This window comes from Berghia stephanieae, chromosome 7 (genome assembly GCF_034508935.2).
Source record: "Berghia stephanieae isolate SIO BIC M18660-M18661 chromosome 7, UCSD_Bste_1.3, whole genome shotgun sequence".
Taxonomy (NCBI): Eukaryota; Metazoa; Mollusca; class Gastropoda; order Nudibranchia; family Aeolidiidae; genus Berghia; species Berghia stephanieae.
Genome location: NC_088366.1, coordinates 15,180,004 through 15,200,305, shown reverse-complemented (window position 1 = coordinate 15,200,305; position 20,302 = coordinate 15,180,004). Strand labels below are relative to the sequence as shown.

Genomic DNA, 20,302 nt, shown 5'->3' with positions numbered 1-20,302 from the left:
GCCTTTAAAAAGAAATAACCGTGTATAAATTTGTAAATAGGCGAGTAGCGTTTAGTAACAACATTTTTACTCTGATATAATACACTATTGTTGATTATAAGTGTTTTAAATCTAATGGCGGACTTTTTGGCGGATTTGGGGCAAATGTTGCATGTGAAGTAGGATTAGGATAAAGTTGGCGGATTTTGGCGGATGTCTGGCATAAAGTTAGCGGAATTTTTGCAAAGGCATCTGGCAACACTGCTTGGAACTTGGAAGCAAACAGGAAAATGGAGGCCATGAATAGCATTCCGATTTAGGAAGTATCGGCGAATTTCAAAAAGAAAATGAGCTTGTTTAAAACGATTCAAATCGTGACAAACTTTTTAACTTTCGTCTTATTGATAAAAATGTTTAGTGATAGAGTTTTTAGCTAGTTTGTGAGAAATTCATACATAGAAACAGGTGCAGGTTAAAGTATGCGAAATGTGTCCGTTATTTGTAACCGCAGGAAGCTGAACATGAAAATTAATCCAGTGAGCGCAATTTATTGATTTGTGTCTGTGTGTGTGCGTGTGTATGTGTGTGTTTGTGTGAAGAGGGAGAGAGAGAGAGAGAGAGAGAGAGAGAGAGAGAGAGAGAGAGAGAGAGAGAGAGAGAGAGAGAGATAGATTTGAGCGAAATTTGTTTGAAGGGTTTTTACGGCGCTTGCAACACTGATTGCAGTAGTATTGGTGGTGGTAGGAGTGGCGTTGTGGTGGTTGTAATAGTAGTCGCAGGGATGGTGATGTGATGGTGTTGGAAGAGATGATGATGTAATGGTGGTTGTAGTTGTGGTGGCATGGATGGTGATGTGGTAGTTGTTGTAATATTGGTGGTAGGGATGGTGATGTGGTGGTTGTAGCAGTAGTGGTGGGGATGGTGATGTGGTTGTAGTAGTAGTGGTAGTGATGGTTGTAGTAGTAGTGATGATGATGTGGTGGTGGTGGTGGTGGTTGTAGTTGAAGTAGTAGCAATAGTGATGATGATGTGGTGGTTGTAGTAGGAGTGGTAGTGATGATAGTGTGGTGGTGGTGGTTGTAGTAGTAGTGGTAATGAAGATGGTGTAGTGGTGGTGGTTGAAGTAGTAGTGGTAGTGATGATATTGTGGTGGTGGTGGTTGTAGAAGAAGTGGTAGGTGATGGTGGTGGTTGTAGTAGTAGTGGTAGTGATGATAATGTGGCGGTGACGGTTGTTGCTGTAGTGGTAATGAAAATGATGTGGTGGTGGTGGTTGTATTAGTAGTCACTGGATTGGGGGGGGGGGGGTATCCTTGGAACAATTGAACCTCACCGGAATTTGACGGAAGTTGCCTGTAACCCGAAATATTTTGCTCCAGACCGGATATTTTTCCTGTGAAACCGGAGTTTTGGCATCACTGAATTTGGCATGAGCTTAGATTATACATTTGATAATGTACGTACAAACTTTTGAAATAATCCAATTATTATTTCTGTAGTTATTCACTTTTATGTAAGATGTCTTTAAAATAGATAAAACACCCCAAAAAAAATGCCGACAATGTTATGACATTGCTCACTTTTTGAAGAATTTTTGATAATAAATAAAGAATCAATGAAATAAGAATTATTAATGTGACATTTTTGTCTTATTCATTACAGGAAATAAGATTTCAAAATGTCAAAAGTTAAAAAAGGGTTTATGATTTCAAAGTACAGTATTGGAACTACGTGAAGCCGGGTGGACAGGGAAAGAAATATCAAGAAACAGGATGAGAGAGGAAGAGAAAGAATGAGAGAGTAAAATACACACACACACACACACACACACACACACACATACACACACGTGAGAGTGCGAGAAAGAGAGAAAAAAAAAAAAAAAAGAGAGAGAGAGAGAGAGAGAGAGAGAGAGAGAGAGAGAGAGAGAGGAAGAAAAAGAGGAGCGAGAGGGGGAGAGGAGAGAGACTGCTTGTGCATTAAAAGTCGGGAGGGAAGTAGAGTAAAGATCGAAGCCTGGCTGTATAACTCTTTGTGTGTGTGTGTGTGTGTGTGTGTGTGTGTGTGTGTGGTTGTGTGTGTGTGTTTGTATGTGTGAAAGAAACAAAAGGGAGACGGAGAGAGTGAGGTACGGTAGACATGAAGAAAGGGATGGAGGCGGAGCAAAGAATTGTAAGGATAGTTTAAGAAAGCATTTTGTTTCAAAGTAAGTCATAGTCAATCAACTGGAAACATATTGACCAATGAGATTGAAATTAAAGAAACGGAGTGTTATTCGACACCCGAAACTCGGGTGTATCTTGTCATCAGATTAATCGACACCCGAGTCGCCCATGCGCATTAGCTACCCTCAACAACTGCCGTCGTGTGAATTTATCAGCATGGTGGTAGTAGGGCTAAATGGTTGTCTGAAGGCAGGGATAATTATTAAAATGCTAAGGGATTAAATGATCCAAACAATGAACAATTCTAATATAAACCCTTCGTCCGTATAGAAATTGTCTAAACATATAAACAGAATGTCGTATGCGTTCCTGGAGTCTGAATGACACGAAAGCCTAGTGTTCCGAGAGGAGCACAGTGGTTGAGCTGCTTGACTCTTAATTGAAAGTTCTTGGTTTCAAAGCCCAACGGGGACCTTTTTTTCATTACTATTTTTTCCCTTCTATCCATTTTATTATTTTTTTATATTCTAAAGCTTATTTATTGATTTGTTTATATATTATTATTCTTTTTATTATTATCCTTCTATCATTTTCTTCACTGAAGAGACCAAGAAATGAAATCATGCATAAAATAAAATCTCAATCAATAGATAATCACAAAAAGAAAATAGATGAGATTGTGACATCTAAATAAATAGTACGAGTGACAGTATGAAAATGTTCAAAGCGGTGAATACAATCAAACGACAGAAAACACATAATAGACTTATAATCAAAGATAAATGTAATAAGACCTTATTTAATGATAAAGAAATTATATACATATCAGAAATTTCTGGATTCAGATGAGGCCGAATTAATCCCTGAAGAACTAAGAAATACTGCTGCGCCCTCCGTCCTAAAGTCACAGCAAGATCTTGACAACCTCAAAGCTCTGGCCCAGGACCGTGACCAATGGAAACAATTAACAACATGGATGGAGAAAGCAGCTATACTAATCGACCCTGACTGAATCACACAATTCTCAGCAAGCGTCATTCGGACTGCGAATCTTACTACAACTACTACTACTACTACTACTACTACTACTACTACTACTACTACTACTACTACTACTACTACTACTACTACTACTACTAGGCAAAATATAGCCCCTTAAAACAATGTTTTTAAAAATTCCAGAGAGAAAGAGAGAGAGAGAGAGAGAGAGAGAGAGAGAGAGAGAGGGAGAGAGAGAGAGAGAGAGAGAGAGAGAGAGAGGGAGAGAGAGAGTTGTTCGTGTATTGGGAGAGAAACCGAAAGTGATAGAAATTGCGATGTATTTTGTTTGTTTTAATTTGTTTTTTTTATAGACAAAATTAATAGAAAACAACAACAAAAACAACAAACTAAAAGTAAGACTCATCTTTTCAGTGTGTCGAATTATCTGGTGATAATAGACACCCAAGTTTCGGGTGTCGAACTATCTGGTGACAAAAAACACCCGAGTTTTGGGTCTCGAATTATCTGGTGACAATATACACCCGAATTTCGGGTGTCGAATTATCTGGTGACAAAATTCACCCGAATTTCGGGTGTCGAATTACGCTCCCTTAAAGAAATGGGCTGGTCAAATTATGCATTGCATTGTTTCCATTTTGAGTCAGATGACAGCTTGAGGAGGAGGGGGTGGGGCTTATTGTATAATGACAGACATGGAAACATGTTATTGAATCTCTCAAGTTTTTCTTAGCGTTCACCACATTGTTGATTGTCTAAAAAGACCCCCCCCCCCCTTTCTTTCAGTATACAAAGAAAGCACGACAAAGCGAACATCTCTCTCTCCCTTTCACTCTCTCTCTCTCACTCTCTCTACCTCTCTCATTTTCATCTATCTATCTATCTATCTATCTATCTATCTATCTATCTATCTATTATTTAAAATATTTACCACAATGTTTGGGGCAGTCTACATCGATGTTTCAGGCTTAATTTGCCATCTTCAGGACTGAAGATGGCAAATTAAGCCTGAAACATCGATGTAGACTGCCCCAAACATTGTGGTAAATATTTTAAATAATAATTCGCTCCATTACTACATGTCGAGCACTTTCGTACCATATTTGTATCAAACACGATTCAATATCTATCTATCTATCTATCTATCTATCTATCTATCTATCTATCTATCTATCTATCTATCTATCTATCTATTTGTCTATCTATCTATCTATCTATTTGTCTATCTATCTATCTATCTATCTATCTATCTATCTATCTATCTATCTATCTATCTATCTATCTATCTACCAATCTTAATCCATTAATAGGTCTGTCTCTCTTTCTGTTTATCTATCCATAGATTAAACTTTTTTTTCATTTATTAGTTATACGCATTTCCATCGGCAGTTTATTAATTGTTGAAGGCTCTATTTACTTTTCTGCTTTTGTACTTAAAATTAAATGTTTATCCTACAATAATCTATGTAAGTGTAAGATTGAGCAACTGTTGTCCTTTTAAAGTATTAGCATGTCCTATAAATTCATAAATAAAGAAAGAGGGACAAAGGACCCTCATCTCAATCATTAACCAATGCAGCTAGACAGAGAAATAATAGCACGTGGTTATAAAAAAATGCACAAACACACACAAATGTAACACACGCATGCTGACGTGTGGCCAACAGGCGCGTGTGATGAGCGTTGACCAATCAGCGTCATTCATTTGTAAGGTTGTCAGGGAAAAACTTAGACGTGTTTACAGTTTTTAAAGTTCATTATTGGTTGAACCATGAAATTGTGGAAACAGTCATGCTTTCTCTGAGATAGATAAAGACACGCCCTTTGCTGTGGTATCTTACATGGTATTGGTGGAGGAAAAGATTTAATATTACTAAGTCTTGGAAATGGTGGCTCTCTGAGAGAAAGTCAACTCTCGTTTTGAATGTGTCACTGATTGTTGCATTTTAAAACTTTAAATTTATATAACTTATCCTCAATATTTTTGTTGAATTATTGTGTTTTCGTGTAGAAAAATGATTGTAGTTTCTGAAACAACCAAAAACTGAAATTTGATAATTTTGACCATTTCCACTTTAAAACCGAGTTTCTTCGTTTTCCAAATCCTAACGCAATACGGCTTGAGACGTATGATCACATATATGGGACCCTCCGCCTCGAAACGGTATTAAGTCGGATTTTCCAATTATTGGGTTTTTGGTACCCAATCATAGCTTATATTATGCTTAAAATTTTGATGCCAAATTTATAAGATTCTGACTATTCATTGCCCAACTATGACCGTTTGAAGTAGGGAGAGTGTAAAAACCAAGTTTTGAGAAAATCGACTTTGAAGTGAGGCACCGTTTTCACACATAATCAAATCAATGGGTAAAGATAACTCCTCAGATACGGGCATTGAAAATTTGACGAGAATAGTAAAATTTGCAGAGACGCCAATTTTCAATTTGACTCACAGGAATTTCAAACACCACTCGGAGGAATTTCAATGCCGAAAGAGGAATTTCCGCACACACAAAAAGGGAATTGGGATGATATTTGGTATTGTGTTTACATATTGTATAGATCTAAATAGATAACTGATTACAAATATTTCTGATATATGAACACATTACCAAATACAACCCCAAACTTTCCTTAATTCAAGTGAAGAAAAGCTCCAAAACATAATGATGGTAGTGAGGATGATGTTGTGTTGGTGGTTGTAGTAGTAGTAGTAGTAGTAGTAGTAGTAGTAGTAGTAGTAGTAGTAGTAGTAGTAGTAGTAGTAGTAGTAGTAGTAGTAGTAGTAGTAGTAGTAGTGATGATTGTCACAATGTAGGTACAGGCAAAGGTACTGACCTACGTGACGATCCCAAAGCCAGAGTACAGTGGCTATTTACCCCAGGTTTGAGACATTAAAGGTGGTTCCACACGACACATAAAACTAAATGCACATCGCAAGGCAATGGAATTATAATTTTATAACTGTTTATTACAACTCTAAAGAAAAATAAAAGGAAAGAAAGAATACTATTCAAATTATAAGTGTGACAACATATACGAAAATATCAAAAATGATGATGATGCATGATGGTGATGATGCAATTAATAATCTACAGGTTGGGGCACCTTACCAGACATGCAATGAATGGTGAATGATGATGAAGGTGAAGATGACATTCTTGACCACATTCTCGAAGTCTTTCGGGATTATTATATTATGTATAGGAGTCCAAACATGGTTCACAGTTCACTTTTTCTGTCACAAGTTCTTTCAATTGTTATTTACACTTTATTTTAAGTCCAGGTTGGAAATGTTTTTATTATATTGTTTTCCCGATAAATAGGGAACCAAAATGTTTCTCAAGATAATGAACAAATGTTACTGGTAGCAAGTCTGGCTTTATAGCCGGGGCTAACCGACTCTATTCATTAATAGAGCCGTCAAATAACGAAATTTCACTGGCGGTTAATATACAAAGTTAATATTAATTTCCAAGCCAAGTGAATTTCTACAAAATGGAATGACTTTTGAGAGTCTCAGAGAGGACCTAGCATGTCTCTGCTCTGCTCAGGCTATCGTGATGGACTGACCAAAATTGGTGAAAACTCTCTTCTTTATAATAAAACTTCGTCTACCCAACCCATTGTCATAGACAATAAATTAACGTAACTCTGGATCAGTCAAGACATTCTATTATTTAATCAATCCTCAAAAGTGTCAGGTTTCCACCAAAGTCCGATAACGAACTACCCGGTTTCCGGAACTTTTAAGAAAACTTTCTTATTCAATAGTTACGGGACTAAAGAAAACATTTTTACTCCATTGTCACGGGACTCGTCTCCCTGCTGCGCTATCTCTCTATCTCCCATAACGGCGCCACTCTATCCTAATGTCATTAAGGTGACTATTAAATATTCATCAACGATGTTTTTCCAACAAAAGAAAACAAACAAAAAAGGCGAAATAACCGGTAACGCAAAGGTAACATAACAGGAAACAAGCATCATTGCTCAACTAGCACGCGCAACAAGCGTTTTGCGACAATGATGATGATGTCATAATGGCTGTTGTAGTAGTAGAAGTGGTAGTGATGATGATGTGGTGGTGACTGGGGTCGTAGTAGTGGCAGTGATGGTAGTAGTAGTGATGATGTGGTGTGGGTGGTTGTAGTAGTAGTGATGATGTAGTGGTAGTGGTTGTAGTAGTAATGACGATGTGGTGGTGGTGGTTGTAGCAGTAGTGATAGTGATGATGATGTGGTGGTGGTGGTTGTAGTAGTAGTGATAATGATGTGGTGGTGGTGGTTTAAGTAGTAGTGGCAGTGATGATGCGGTGGTGGTGGTGATTGTAGTAGTAGTGGTCGTGATTAAGATGCGGTGGTGGTGGTTGTAGTGTGTGTGTGTGTGTGTGTGTGTGTGTTTGAGAGAGAGAGAGAGAAAGAGAGAGAGAGAGAGAGAGAGAGAGAGAGAGAGAGAGAGAGAGAGAGAGAGATAGTGCTAAAAGTGCATCAAGTGATAAGTCGAGCAACACGAACTTTAAAAACCAACGAGGATAAAGTTTGAGGTCAAAGTATTTGTTATTCACTATTATTGGCAAGTGCAGCCTTGGAAGAGGTGGCTCTCTGAGAGAAAGTCAATTCTTGTTTTGAATATTTCACTGATGTCGCTTTTTTAAACTTTAAATATATATAACTTATCGTCAATACTTATGTTGAATTATTATGTTTTCATGTAGAAAAATTATTGCAGTTTATGAAATAACCAAAAACTGAAATTTGGTCATTTTGACCATTTCCACTTTAAACCCGGTTTTCTTCGTTTTCCAAATCCCGACTTAATACCGCTTCGAGGCGTAGGGTCACATATGAGGTATGGTGGGACTCCCCCTCTTCTAAGACTTGAAACCTATTCTTGGAAGAAAAATTCTACATCATCACAAAACCGAACATGGTGACACATAATAGAAGACACGAACTAACATCTTCATGCAAACATAGAAACAAACACCTTATATGTAATTACAAAACCACCATAAACGCGAGCCGAAATAGCACGATAAACACAACCACCTACATCACTTTCACTTCCTGATGAGAGAGAATACTCGAAACAATATTGTCGAAGTTGATCATAATTATACTTGAAATATTTTATAAATAGCTCCTTTTATCAAAAGGTTGAGCACTATTATTTCATGGCTTTTGATTTTATAATTTATTTGTAATATATATGTATATATATAAATATATATATATATATATATATATATATATATATATATATACATATATTATATATATATATATATATATATATATATATATATGTACCAGATAAATTACTCGGAGACTATTCGGAGGGTTACTGGATTGGATTAACAGATACCAAAAAGGAGGGAGAATTCATTTGGCCGGATGGACAGAGTGTGGTAAGTAACGATACAATTTTCTCTATGTCAATGTATCGTTCAGTGACAAGGTTAACCTTGCAGGTTGGGTTATAATTGACTCAAACTTAATACCTTGCAAACATTATCATATTTCATTTTCAGTAACATATATATCGGTACACACACACACACATATATACACACACACACACGCACATATATATATATATATATATATATATATATATATATATATATATATATATAAATTCATTCACGTATTTTTAGCCGAAACGAACGTTGCATAATCCTCCATTACATTAGTCGGCATTTATCCGTAGAATACGGATAAATGTCGACTGATGAAATAGAGGACACGGAAACGTTCGTTTCGGATAAAAATATGTAAGTGAATTTATTTATTATGCTCTAACTTAAGTTATCGAGCAATCTCGTACCTACACGTACCAACCGACACCCAATATATATATATATATATATATATATATATTATATTATATATATATATATATATATATACCAATGTTTCATCCAATCTGTTTAAATGTGAAATTTATGACGTTTTAGTTTTAAAACAAGGTCAATCGTGTTCCAAATTATAAATGTTTATGGACCTTCAAACAAATCGACTTTGCTATTTATGAAGGAATGGAATCTTATACTGTCAGAATTAAAACCAAAAAAAAAAACCCAAAAACACTTTATTTTGATTGGAGAAAATGATTTCAATGTTTTATAATCTGCAGCTTCTCCTGTTAAACCGCTTACACTTTGAACATGCTTTTACCCAACATATAACGGAACCTACTTACCAAACTAGCAGAGTGTTACACAGGGTCATCTCCCCTAATCCCAACCCCCCAATCAAATATACTTTATGTTGTTGACCGTACTATTTCATTTTACGAAGAACTTTTCATTTTTATGCATCCTGCAAAATGTTAGACAGTAGAAAATTTAACCAAAGAACCATCCAGGTTGCATAGTCTTCCATGAAAGCATTAATTTTATTGAATTCGGACAGCACTTGGGGCATGGATATTTTATTCTTGCTGTTAGCAGGCGGTCTATTTACACATACTGCTTAGAACAACTTCAGGCATAAGTGGTTTCAGATGGTTTTCATAAGGGTGAATACAAACTTGATGATATGAATAACCACTTTTATGCTGACGATACACAAATGTATAAAATGGATACTCCTGAAAATCTTTCCCTTAAAAAAGAAAAGAAAATAGTAATCGAACTTTTTATATAACGCAATATCACTAAACGAGCTCAAAGCGCTTTACAAAGCGTCCATGACCAACAGCAACACGTAACATGTTGAACCAGGCATGATGAGACATTTTTACCCCAAATAATGTTGAAAATTTTGTTTTGATGTAATAAGCTGAATAGATTTATACAAACTTAAACAAACAAACAAACAAACAAACAAACAAACAAACAAACAAAAAGTAATGTTATGTGGGGCAACTAAATAATTTTTTTTCGGGTGATGAATTTAGATGCAAATGCATCTTTACAAGATTCTTTACAAGCAGGAAAAACAAGTAAAAATATAGGAGTGTTTTTCGACAGGGATTTGGGCATGAATTCAAATGTTGATAATATAATATGCAAATGTTTAAAAGTTCGAATAAATCTTGAGAAAATTGCTAATGTACGTATCCACCTTACCAAGGATGTAACTAAAAAGCTAATAACAAGATTACACAATAGCAATTCTCTTTTGGCAGGGCATAACTAAAGATAGCATTTTTTGGAATTCAAGCATTTCAAACTAGTGCTACAAAACCAGTTATAAAGCAAAACAGATTTGAACATTCACTACCCATTCTGTTTGAATTGCATTGCTTAAAATCGACGTTTACTTATGTTTCAGGCCTGATAACCCACTTTGTTATGGGATCTTTGTTGCAATAGTAATACTCTCAAACCAATGTCATATATGGTCTGAGGTTCGAAACCAAATATAAGAAGGGGATTACCTGGCATGGCTGGTCCACTGAGATTATTTTTCTGCGTTGTCTGACATTGCATAAAAGAGTTACATACAAATTTGTAATAATGAATCAAAACCAAAAGCCACGGCAAAAATTGCTGTCATTCGTCATCTACAATTTGATAATAAATACGACGGTCACAACACAAATAATATGACATACGGCAAATTGCCTAAAATAACATTTGAACGTTGAACCCTGTGAATAAGAACAAACCTTCAAGCCTGATTCACATCATCTTGTCTCTCAGATATCCTACAACGACTGGGCCAAGGGCGATCCCAACGATCTCTTAATAAATGGAGGTGAAGATTGTGTGGTGTTGAGTAGGAGAGGGGACTGGATTGACATGTCATGTAAACACGCCACGCACTTTATTTGCCAAATTCGAGGTAAGTTTAATTCCTTTGGGCTAGAGATTATCTTTATTCTTTATTCATTTTGCTTTTAATACTGGCACCAGTACAAATGACCCTCCGTCTCAAAAAGGTACAAATTGGGCTCCAAAATGGTTTTTAAAATAAAATCTTTTGAAATACTAATTTTTGAGTTGTTGCAATGTTAGAAATTGTATTTATTCTCTATGATAACGAATAGAGAAAAACAACATTAAGTTTCATGGTCATGTCTAATGTAAATGTTGCTGCTGAAAGCTCGAAGAAATAAATATCAGTATGAAATTGAATGTAGGCTTCAATTTAATAAACGAAAGCAGATAATGTGGACGTTTAGGGTTTCCTCCGTATCAACAAAACAGGATGAATGAAACACTACAGACGACTGAGATAATATGTGATAAAGTTGTTGTTAAGGTAAAACCATATTATCTCATTCCTCTGTAGTGTTTCAATCATCATGTTTTGTTGATAAAGGGGACACCTGAAAAGTCCACATTATCTGTGTTCATGTCTATAAATTCAATTTCTGTATTCTAGTTCATTCCGACATGAAATTGTTTTGAGACGGTGGTAGTTAATCTAGTTCTATATATAATATCACCATCTACAAAGCTGAGAAATCTTTTAGATATTATTTGGAGGCCGGTTTTCCAAAACTCTTTAAGGTGATTTTTCTACTTTTTGAGATTTTCTATCTTAAAGAAAATTGAAATGAAAACTTTATTTTAAATCTCAATTGGCACAAGAATTTCGCTAGATTTGTATGGATTTGAAGTTTAAATAAGATAAAAAAAAATAAACCGAATGAGCATGAGAAATCTGAGTGGAAATTATTCCTCAATCCTTTCTTTTAAAAATATAGCTTTGTGGAGAACATTGTGCTTATTTGAGTCAATAAAAAAAATATACGGCGCACACCTCTATTGAAAGATTTGAAAATTAGAAATGTATTTTTTACAGATAGATAAACAGATAACTTGATTTCCTTTTATAATTTAAAGTCAGTTTGAAAGTACGTTGAGTCAAACAGATATAATAAAATACGTACCGACGACACTAACACTCTCAAAATCAACCAATTTCGACACTGTAAAAAGTTGTCAGTTTGGCGTTTTTACGCAAATCGTTGCATTAGAAATAATGTATTCACTGTAAATGTTGCTGCTCAAAGCTCGAAGAATAATAATGTGAAATTGAATGTAAGCTTCAATTTAATTACAAAAAATGATCAAATGAACGTATCAGCTTTCCCCTTCATCAACAAAACAGGATGAATGAAACACCATAGATGAATGAGATAATGTGATAGTGGCGTATTTAAGATGAATAAACAAAACATTGGTTGGCAGGAAATAGTAATGCTCCTTTGTAAGGAAGCACGAATTAAAATAGAATACTAGATATTTCTAAAAGGTGCGAAATTAATTAAGTGAAAAGAGGGGAGGTGGGGAGGAACTGTGTCATGCAGTTTAGAAAGTGAAATATAAAACCGTGTATTCTGTTGTTGGAAAATAAATACAATGGGATTGAAAATAAATACAAAAAAATAATAAATAAGGGATGTCGGTATAAGTATAAATCCTTAGTGACAGCAGCAGTCATCTGTGATTTCCTTTTATAATTTAAAGTCAGTTTGAAAGTTCGTTGAGTCAAACAGATATCATAAAATATGTACCGACGACACTAACACTATCAAAAAACAATCAATTTCGACACTGTAAAAATTTGTCAGTTTGGTGTTTTTACGCAAATCGTTGCATTCGAAATAATGTATTCACTTCATTACTTTACGGATATCAGATCGACACTAAGTTTTCAACAGTTTTCATCTATTTATGACATCAAGTTTTATTATTGCCCATTTGATGCTTTCACTTTGATTGTTTCGGGTGGACAATACTCAGGTTTAACTTCTTTGGTAATAAATTAATTAATAATAATAATAATCTAAAAAAATCGAAATTTAAAACCAGAAAATAGAAGTTGCATTGAAGGTAAAATAACGTTTTAAAAAAACCTTATTAAAAGTTATGAGCAGTCAGCTGGCTCCGTAGCGCAGTGGATAAGCTGTCAGACTCTAACCTTGAAAGTACTGGGTTCAATCCCATTGTGGAAATTTTAATAAAAAGTTTACTTTAATGAGAAAGACATCATTTTTGTTGTTATAGTTACTGGACATATATTTAAAACCTTAAATGAATATATTATTATTATTATTATTATTATTATTATTATTATTATTATTATTATTATTATTATTATTAATTATTATTATTATTATTATATTATTATTATTATCATTATTATTCTATTATTATAATATTATTATCATTATTATTATTATACTTTTAAAAAAACAACATCGGTACCATTCAATGTGTTATCGACGTGCATTTATATGTAAACGTCGATTGTTATCATTTTATAATATTTTATCATTATCATCAGTGTATTTGTTTACCGCGTCTTTGTCATTTTATTGGGGTTTTTTTTCTTCTTCTTAGTAGTTGTTGTAATTTTTCAAAAACTTCCTGATCATCATTGTTTATGTCTATTTACCTTATCTACGCCATTCACACTACACATCTCTCATTCGTCCATAGTGTCTTATTCGTCGTGTTTTGTTGATAAAGGGGAAATCAGAAACGTCCACAGTATGTCTTCGTCTATTAAATTGAGGCTTACAATTCAACACTTATCGTTATTTTTTCCTTCGAGCTTCAAGCAGCAACATTTTCATTAATCAACCGTCACCGCCAACGGGGTTGCATAAGAACGGTGCATTTTTGTACACCTCCAGTGGATGTGCATAAAAACGCCACCAAACATGAGTACCGTAATACTGTAAGGTAAGTTCTCGATCCCAGGATCGTCTTTCAGCTCTGCTCACGTCTGTTACTTCAGGTTTATTTTCGCAGTTGATTTTCTTACCACAAACTGTTTTCACACACGGGCAACTGTATGTTGCTGTGTCACGGGTCAGAGGCTATAGTGGCTTACACTTCATGTTGAGCCACACAGAAAAATCAACAGAGGATGTACCAAGTTACACAGACAACGTTGTTTACCAATCTGCCCTCATTAAATGATGGTGGTACAATATAGAATGAAAATAGTTCTCTAAATAGGAAAAACGGAGTTAGGGAGTTTTGGAAAACCACTCTTCAAATTTGATTTAAAGGCTTTCGGGCAGAATTCTCAGAGACACGTACTAATCATAGCGTTGATTGACCGGACAGTTTTGAGGAAAGACGTTCCAAATTTTGAAAGGGATCTGTCACTGAAGCTTTTAGATTTCCTTTAAGGATCTGACAACATTGCCTGGGACGTAACTCGTGCTTGAAGTTTTGCCCTGTTCTCTCTGGCCACAGTGCAGTGCTAAGTTAGTAATTAGGGCTCAGTGTCTTGTTCTTCTCTCTCTCTCTCTCTCTCTCTCTCTCAATCCATCTCTCTCTCTCTCTCTCTCTCTCTCTCTCTCTCTCTCAAATACAAATGTACAACATCAATTTTAGTATAACATGGGTCCAGCACAAAATGCACACACTTACACACATAGAAACACACACACACACACACAGACGTACATACACACAAAACGAACAGTTTGAAAGTGTACGCGGGAGAGAGATAGAGAGAGAGATAGATAGATAGATAGATAGATAGATAGAGAGAGATAGAGAGAGAATTTAGGTCAATTGGGTTCTTTCCCTCGAAATTTGGCTATAACAGGCATTTTAGGCTTGTCCCACTATCACTGTTCTACTGGGGTTCCAATGTACTTATTCAATCCATACCAATTCCATTCATTCAAACAGATAAAGATGCACCTTGTAGAGATGGCTGGGAATCGTACAAAAAGGAAAAATGCGTCAAAACATTCCACACGAAAATGAATATGACAGATGCCCAAAAAATTTGCAATAAGGAGAATGGTCGCTTGTTGCAGATTCCCGACGCTTCAACTCAAAGTTTTGTTGAATGTAAGTTTGTTTACAGTTATATAGGATTTTCAGGCCTTTTTACCTGACTGGGGTTGTTTACAATATCGCAACTGTATAACTCCACTGTTGACAAACTAAGATGCGCGCACAAATTTCAGTCGACTGGAAATATAAAGCAATGAAAACAATGAAAACTCATCGGGTTTTTTGTGCTTTTATGGATATCAATTTGTTTCTCACTTTGGATAAATAAAACTAATTCAAAGTCAACATCTACTAATAATTATTGCTTGAATTGCAAATGGCGGACGCATATGTAATCACCCCCCCTATAAACTTGAGCTTGAGCTTTGAGCTTTTGAGCTTTTTTATATAGCGCAGTGTCAACAAAACGTGCTAAACGCGCTTTACGAAGGGTCCCTGACCAACAACAACACGCAACATAACGAACGAGACGTGACGCCTGTTTAGCGATAATATATTTTCTCCTGTTAACGGCCAGCTACTCATTTTACACATAAATGCGGTGAGAGAATGTGAGTAAAGAGTCTTTTCCAAGGACTCAACTATGCGCTGAGCGAGACTCGAACCCAGGACCTTCCGATCCGGAAGCGAGTGTCGTACACAGGACCACACAGGTGCACTTCTCTCCGGCCTGTTCAGAAATGTTTCATTCAATAATTCTATCGTTTCCAATTAATTCCATCAATTCCCCAGATATACTAAACGATGGACGAGATTACTGGATCGGCTTGTCAGACGTAGAGAAAGAAGGTCAATTCAAGTGGTCGAGTGGTGAGCTGCTGGTAAGTTTATTAACCAGTAGATTTCTGTCTAATCAAAACATGGAAACTGTGACACACCTTCACATTTTCTCGGACAAACATGAATGGCTGTTTATAAACAATGACGTGAATAAAATCGACCTCTTTCTGATAATTGTTATTGTTTTCATACCATATTATAAACGTTTAAGTCTACACATAGTTTTCTGTTTTGATCAAGAGGTGGAACAGTGGGTATTTTATTTAACTAAATACATAATAAATCCTGTGTAGTTTGCTATATATTTACCAAACACTGTCATTGTTTACATTATGACGACTGTCCGAGAGGCGTGGTTATCTAGGTTTCTATTGACGTCGAGTGAGTGGAATTGTTGAATATAGTCTGCATCAACCGCAGGCATTGTGAAGATACGTCTCATCTGTTACTTTCAGTTGAAATCTAAGTATCTTGACACAAATGTTCTTTTAATAAAATAGGGATGGCGTTCAACATATTTTTCCGAACAGCCCATGTTAATTTATTTTTCCAACGAACACAGAACTACTGGCAAATAGAAAAAATTATAAAGTTTTTTTTTGCAGATTGATAAAAGAGTAACATGCAAACTTTTTTTTGATTAAGGGCAAATCTGTCGGGTAAGACGAATATTTATAAAATCTGCTAGGGCATAACGATTAGTCATAATGTGATGTTTTAAGGGGGCAGCGTGGCTCAGCGGTACGTTATATTCTTCGTATCCGAAAGTGGCCTTGAGCAAGTCACCTCGCCCTAGCTCAATTTGCGGCGCTGCACTGCGGCTGATACCTGAATAATTCCAGTCTTCCCTTGGAATAGACCCTAAAGACAAATATCACCTATGGGATAAATAAAGGGAATTTTAATATATTATTTTGTGTTGGAAATCGCCAACTGGCTACCCTGTCGCCAGATTCATTTGCGTATACCTACAGACTATTGCCTTTCCGATTTTGATCGTAGATCACTCAAAAGATTCGTCTCAATCTGTGTCAATTTCTACAACACAGTAGTATAATAGTATCTGAGCTTTGTAGCATTTGCTTCCCCGCAAATATAGCGCGTTCCTCAAATGAATATGTAGATAAATCTACAGGGGCCTTCGTCTCCCCAAAAAATAAAAAAAATGAAAAGGTGAGGTGGCTTATCTTGAATGGTGTCCTTGGGTCGAAAAACATGTTAATAGTATTGATGATACGGAGTGGAGGCGTATGAACATAGTATTGATTTGATGCATTTAGGTAAAATACTCATCGGACGTTGTATGGACACATAAATGGTTGGCAGCAAAGGCACTCAAAGAAAACATATCCATAACAATAACCGGAATCGATATGTCCGCAGCCTTTGATACGATCGACAGAGGAAAACTTTTGGAGATATTAACAGACATAGTAGACGAAGACGAGCTCCGAATAATCCGATTTCTCCTCAGCAACACAAAGATACAACCAAGGATATACGGGGCCACAAAACAGACGCAGTTCGAAAGTAACATCGGGACCCCCCAAGGAGATAGTCTGAGCCCGATTCTGTTCACAATATACTTAGAACACGCTCTGAAAGAAGTTCGAAAAGTCATTCCAAAACCAACGACTCATATTGAGAATGCAATCCCTAGAGAAATCGCCTATGCAGATGATGTCGATTTTATTGGATCAACACTAGCAAATATAGACATCATACAAAATACCCTCATGAAATATAACCTCCAAGTCAATGCCAATAAAACCGAATTTACAACAATATCGAGGAACAAAGAGGAATGGAAAAGAACAAAGAAAGTCGGCTCACTAATTGGAGACACCGAGGATGTACAAAGAAGAAAACAGCTATCAAACGCCGCACTCAGTAAACTCACCAATGTATGGATTAGAGGTGACAAAATAAAGAGAAAAACCAAACTGAAACTGTACCGTACTCTTGTAAAACCGGTACTTCTGTATAACTGCGGCACTTGGGCGTTGACAAAATCCGAAGAAGAACATCTGGATGCCTTCCATCGCACACAGCTAAGAAGGGTACTGGACATCAAATACCCAAAAAAGATCTCAAATGAATCACTCTATAAGATCACAAAAGAAAGACCAATCTCCCTTGACATTTTACAACAACGATGGCAACTTTTCGGTCACATACTACGCAGGGACAAAAACATACCAGCTAACCAAGCCATGTCGGGATACTTCCAAAAACACGGGAACCTTTTCAGAGGAAGACCGATCACAACACTCCCTGTGATCCTAAACAAAAACCTCACAACACTTGGACAAAGCATTAGTCTCATAACGGCAGGGGACCTTGAAAATCTGAGAACCCTAGCAGAGGACCGGCAATATTGGAGACACCTCACACAGGAAATACTGGCAACAGCCAAGGCGACCCGATCTTTCGGTCGAGACGCGAAAGGCATCTAAGTCAAGTAAGTCACTCACCTATTCTGCACCAAAATAAAACTTTGTGTAACCAGAATTAATTCAAGGAATGGTTAAAGTGTTTATTTTGTTAGTTGATTCTACAGGACTAAAGTTTAATATTCTGAAGAAAAAACAACAACAAACATTTAAGAATGAATAACAAATTAACAAGGCAATTAACACTGGATAGATAAGAAATCAAGGAAATAGAGGTTTTTGAAAACATGGGTGCAAACGTCACCAATAAAGGAGCAGCTGATAAGGATATGAAGAATATGTTGAGAATATGATTGGAAAGGAATTGTTGGCATTCAGCATGTTATGGTCAAACAGTTGGAATAGCTGCAAAGAAAAACATCAATTTGTTATGTGTGAAAAAATACATGGAGAAATGTGAGGAAAGTGGATAAATTGCTTCATAAAGCTTTGAGATTTGTTTTTAAAATAAGATGGCCTATGGGAATGCCATATGAGGAAATCAGAAATAAATGAAACATCCCATCTCTAATTAAAATGGTGACCCTCAGAAGATAGAGATGTATTGGTCATGTCTTAAGAATGCCGAAAAACTTCCCTTGTGTGACACTGACATGGAGACCCGACAGGATTACAGGAGACAAAGAGTAACACGGAGGAGGGCAGTTGAGAAGGAAAGAAACAAATGGGATTTGAATTCTGAAGCTGCAGCCGATAGGACAGCCCGGAGAACGGGATTTCACGGCTAGGAGAAATTGGAATAATTCAAGTAAGTCATCACTATTACTGCCGTACTCTATAAAAACATGTATTTATGAATTTGGCCAGAAAACTCTTCTTTCAAATATCGATCGATTTAAATGACATTTTTCATTTCAAAATCCATCAAACCGGAGTCCTCGCGAAGTCCCTTGTTTGAGAATCTTTGCTAAGATGTGGGTCATCTAAATCAATCGATATTTGAAGGACGAGTTTTCTGGCCAAATTTTTAATTACGTGTTTTTCCAGAGTACGACAGATTAGATATTTTCCGCGTCCCATTTATTGTTTAAAGTTTTCTCTTTCAGTCTGGATTTCAACAGTGGTCTAGAGGGGAGCCAAACAATTTAGGAGACGAGGATTGTGTACTTCTGTCATCCGATAAATCGTGGAATGACGCACCGTGTTCAACCGACGTCAGATTCCTTTGTGAAGCTAAAAGTAAGTGTTACGGGTTTAGTGCGGCTACGTGGTCTTGTGGTATGACACTTGATTTCGGATCGGAAGCTTATTTTTTTAAAATGATATCTAATGGTTACGTGTCCTACATCTATTGAAATATACGGTACATTATAACTCTGATTAACAGAACCCCTTTAAACATAAAAAATGGAAAAATTCAAAACATGATCTTTCTTTCTAATTTTATTTGTTAATATAATATTGAAAAAATAATTTCAAAAGCTACAAAGTTCCCCCAACGAGAAAACAAATTCTTCTCTAGGTACTTAATATCTCTATTAATTTACCCAAACATGTTTGTTGTAAGAAAAAGGATAATTATTTTGATTATTATAATGGTGATTATGAAGCCTGTAGACATGAAATGAAAATTGTTGATAGGGAAACTTTAGAAGACATGTGTGTGGATGATGCTTGGTCAGTATTGAGCGATAAGATAAATTTTGCTGAATTGAAATATGTCCCTCTTAAAGTTAAGCGTAAATTTAGTAAACCCATTTGGATGACAAAAGCAGTTAAACACATGATAAATAAGAAACAAAAACTATTAAAAATATGTGAAACTTAGATCACTATCTAATTACGAAAGCTATGTAACAATACGAAATAAAGCTAAAATTGTTATATCAGATGCAATTAAATTACATGAATCTAAATTGGCTCGAGAATGTACAGCTAATACAAAATGTTTCTGGAAATATGTCAATTCTAAACTTAAAAGAAAAACTGGTGTCGGCGCCTTGTTAAAAGACGATGGTACAATCACTATGTCTGATATGGAAAAGGCTGAAGTATTAAATATATATTTCTCAGATGTTTTTGTAATTGAGGATCACGCTAATATCCCATTAGTTGACAATAACAACGATGGGAATCATATTACTGATTTTTTTTATTTCTGAAAATGAAATTATCGAAAAGTTGTTATCACTTAATGTAACAAAGAGCATTGGTCCGGATGGTCTTCATCCTCGTTTACTCAAGGAGATTGCGACACAA

General features: G+C 35.8%; 1 protein-coding gene across 15 annotated transcripts in view; it reads left to right on the top strand.

The window, feature by feature from the left end:
* The window catches only part of LOC144976766 (uncharacterized), a 71,227-nt gene that overhangs the window by 6,663 nt on the left and 44,262 nt on the right, over nucleotides 1–20,302 (top strand). For all 15 annotated transcript variants that reach the window (XR_013646169.1, XM_078921177.1, XM_078921172.1 and 12 more), the window contains exons 3-7: nucleotides 8,461–8,555; nucleotides 10,797–10,938; nucleotides 14,760–14,924; nucleotides 15,603–15,691; nucleotides 19,150–19,282. Coding sequence is in view for 14 of the 15 variants with exons in the window: in XM_078921177.1 (XP_078777303.1) it covers nucleotides 8,461–8,555; nucleotides 10,797–10,938; nucleotides 14,760–14,924; nucleotides 15,603–15,691; nucleotides 19,150–19,282 (624 nt within the window). In the remaining variant the exon portion in view is untranslated. The remainder of the gene's footprint in view (nucleotides 1–8,460; nucleotides 8,556–10,796; nucleotides 10,939–14,759; nucleotides 14,925–15,602; nucleotides 15,692–19,149; nucleotides 19,283–20,302) is intronic.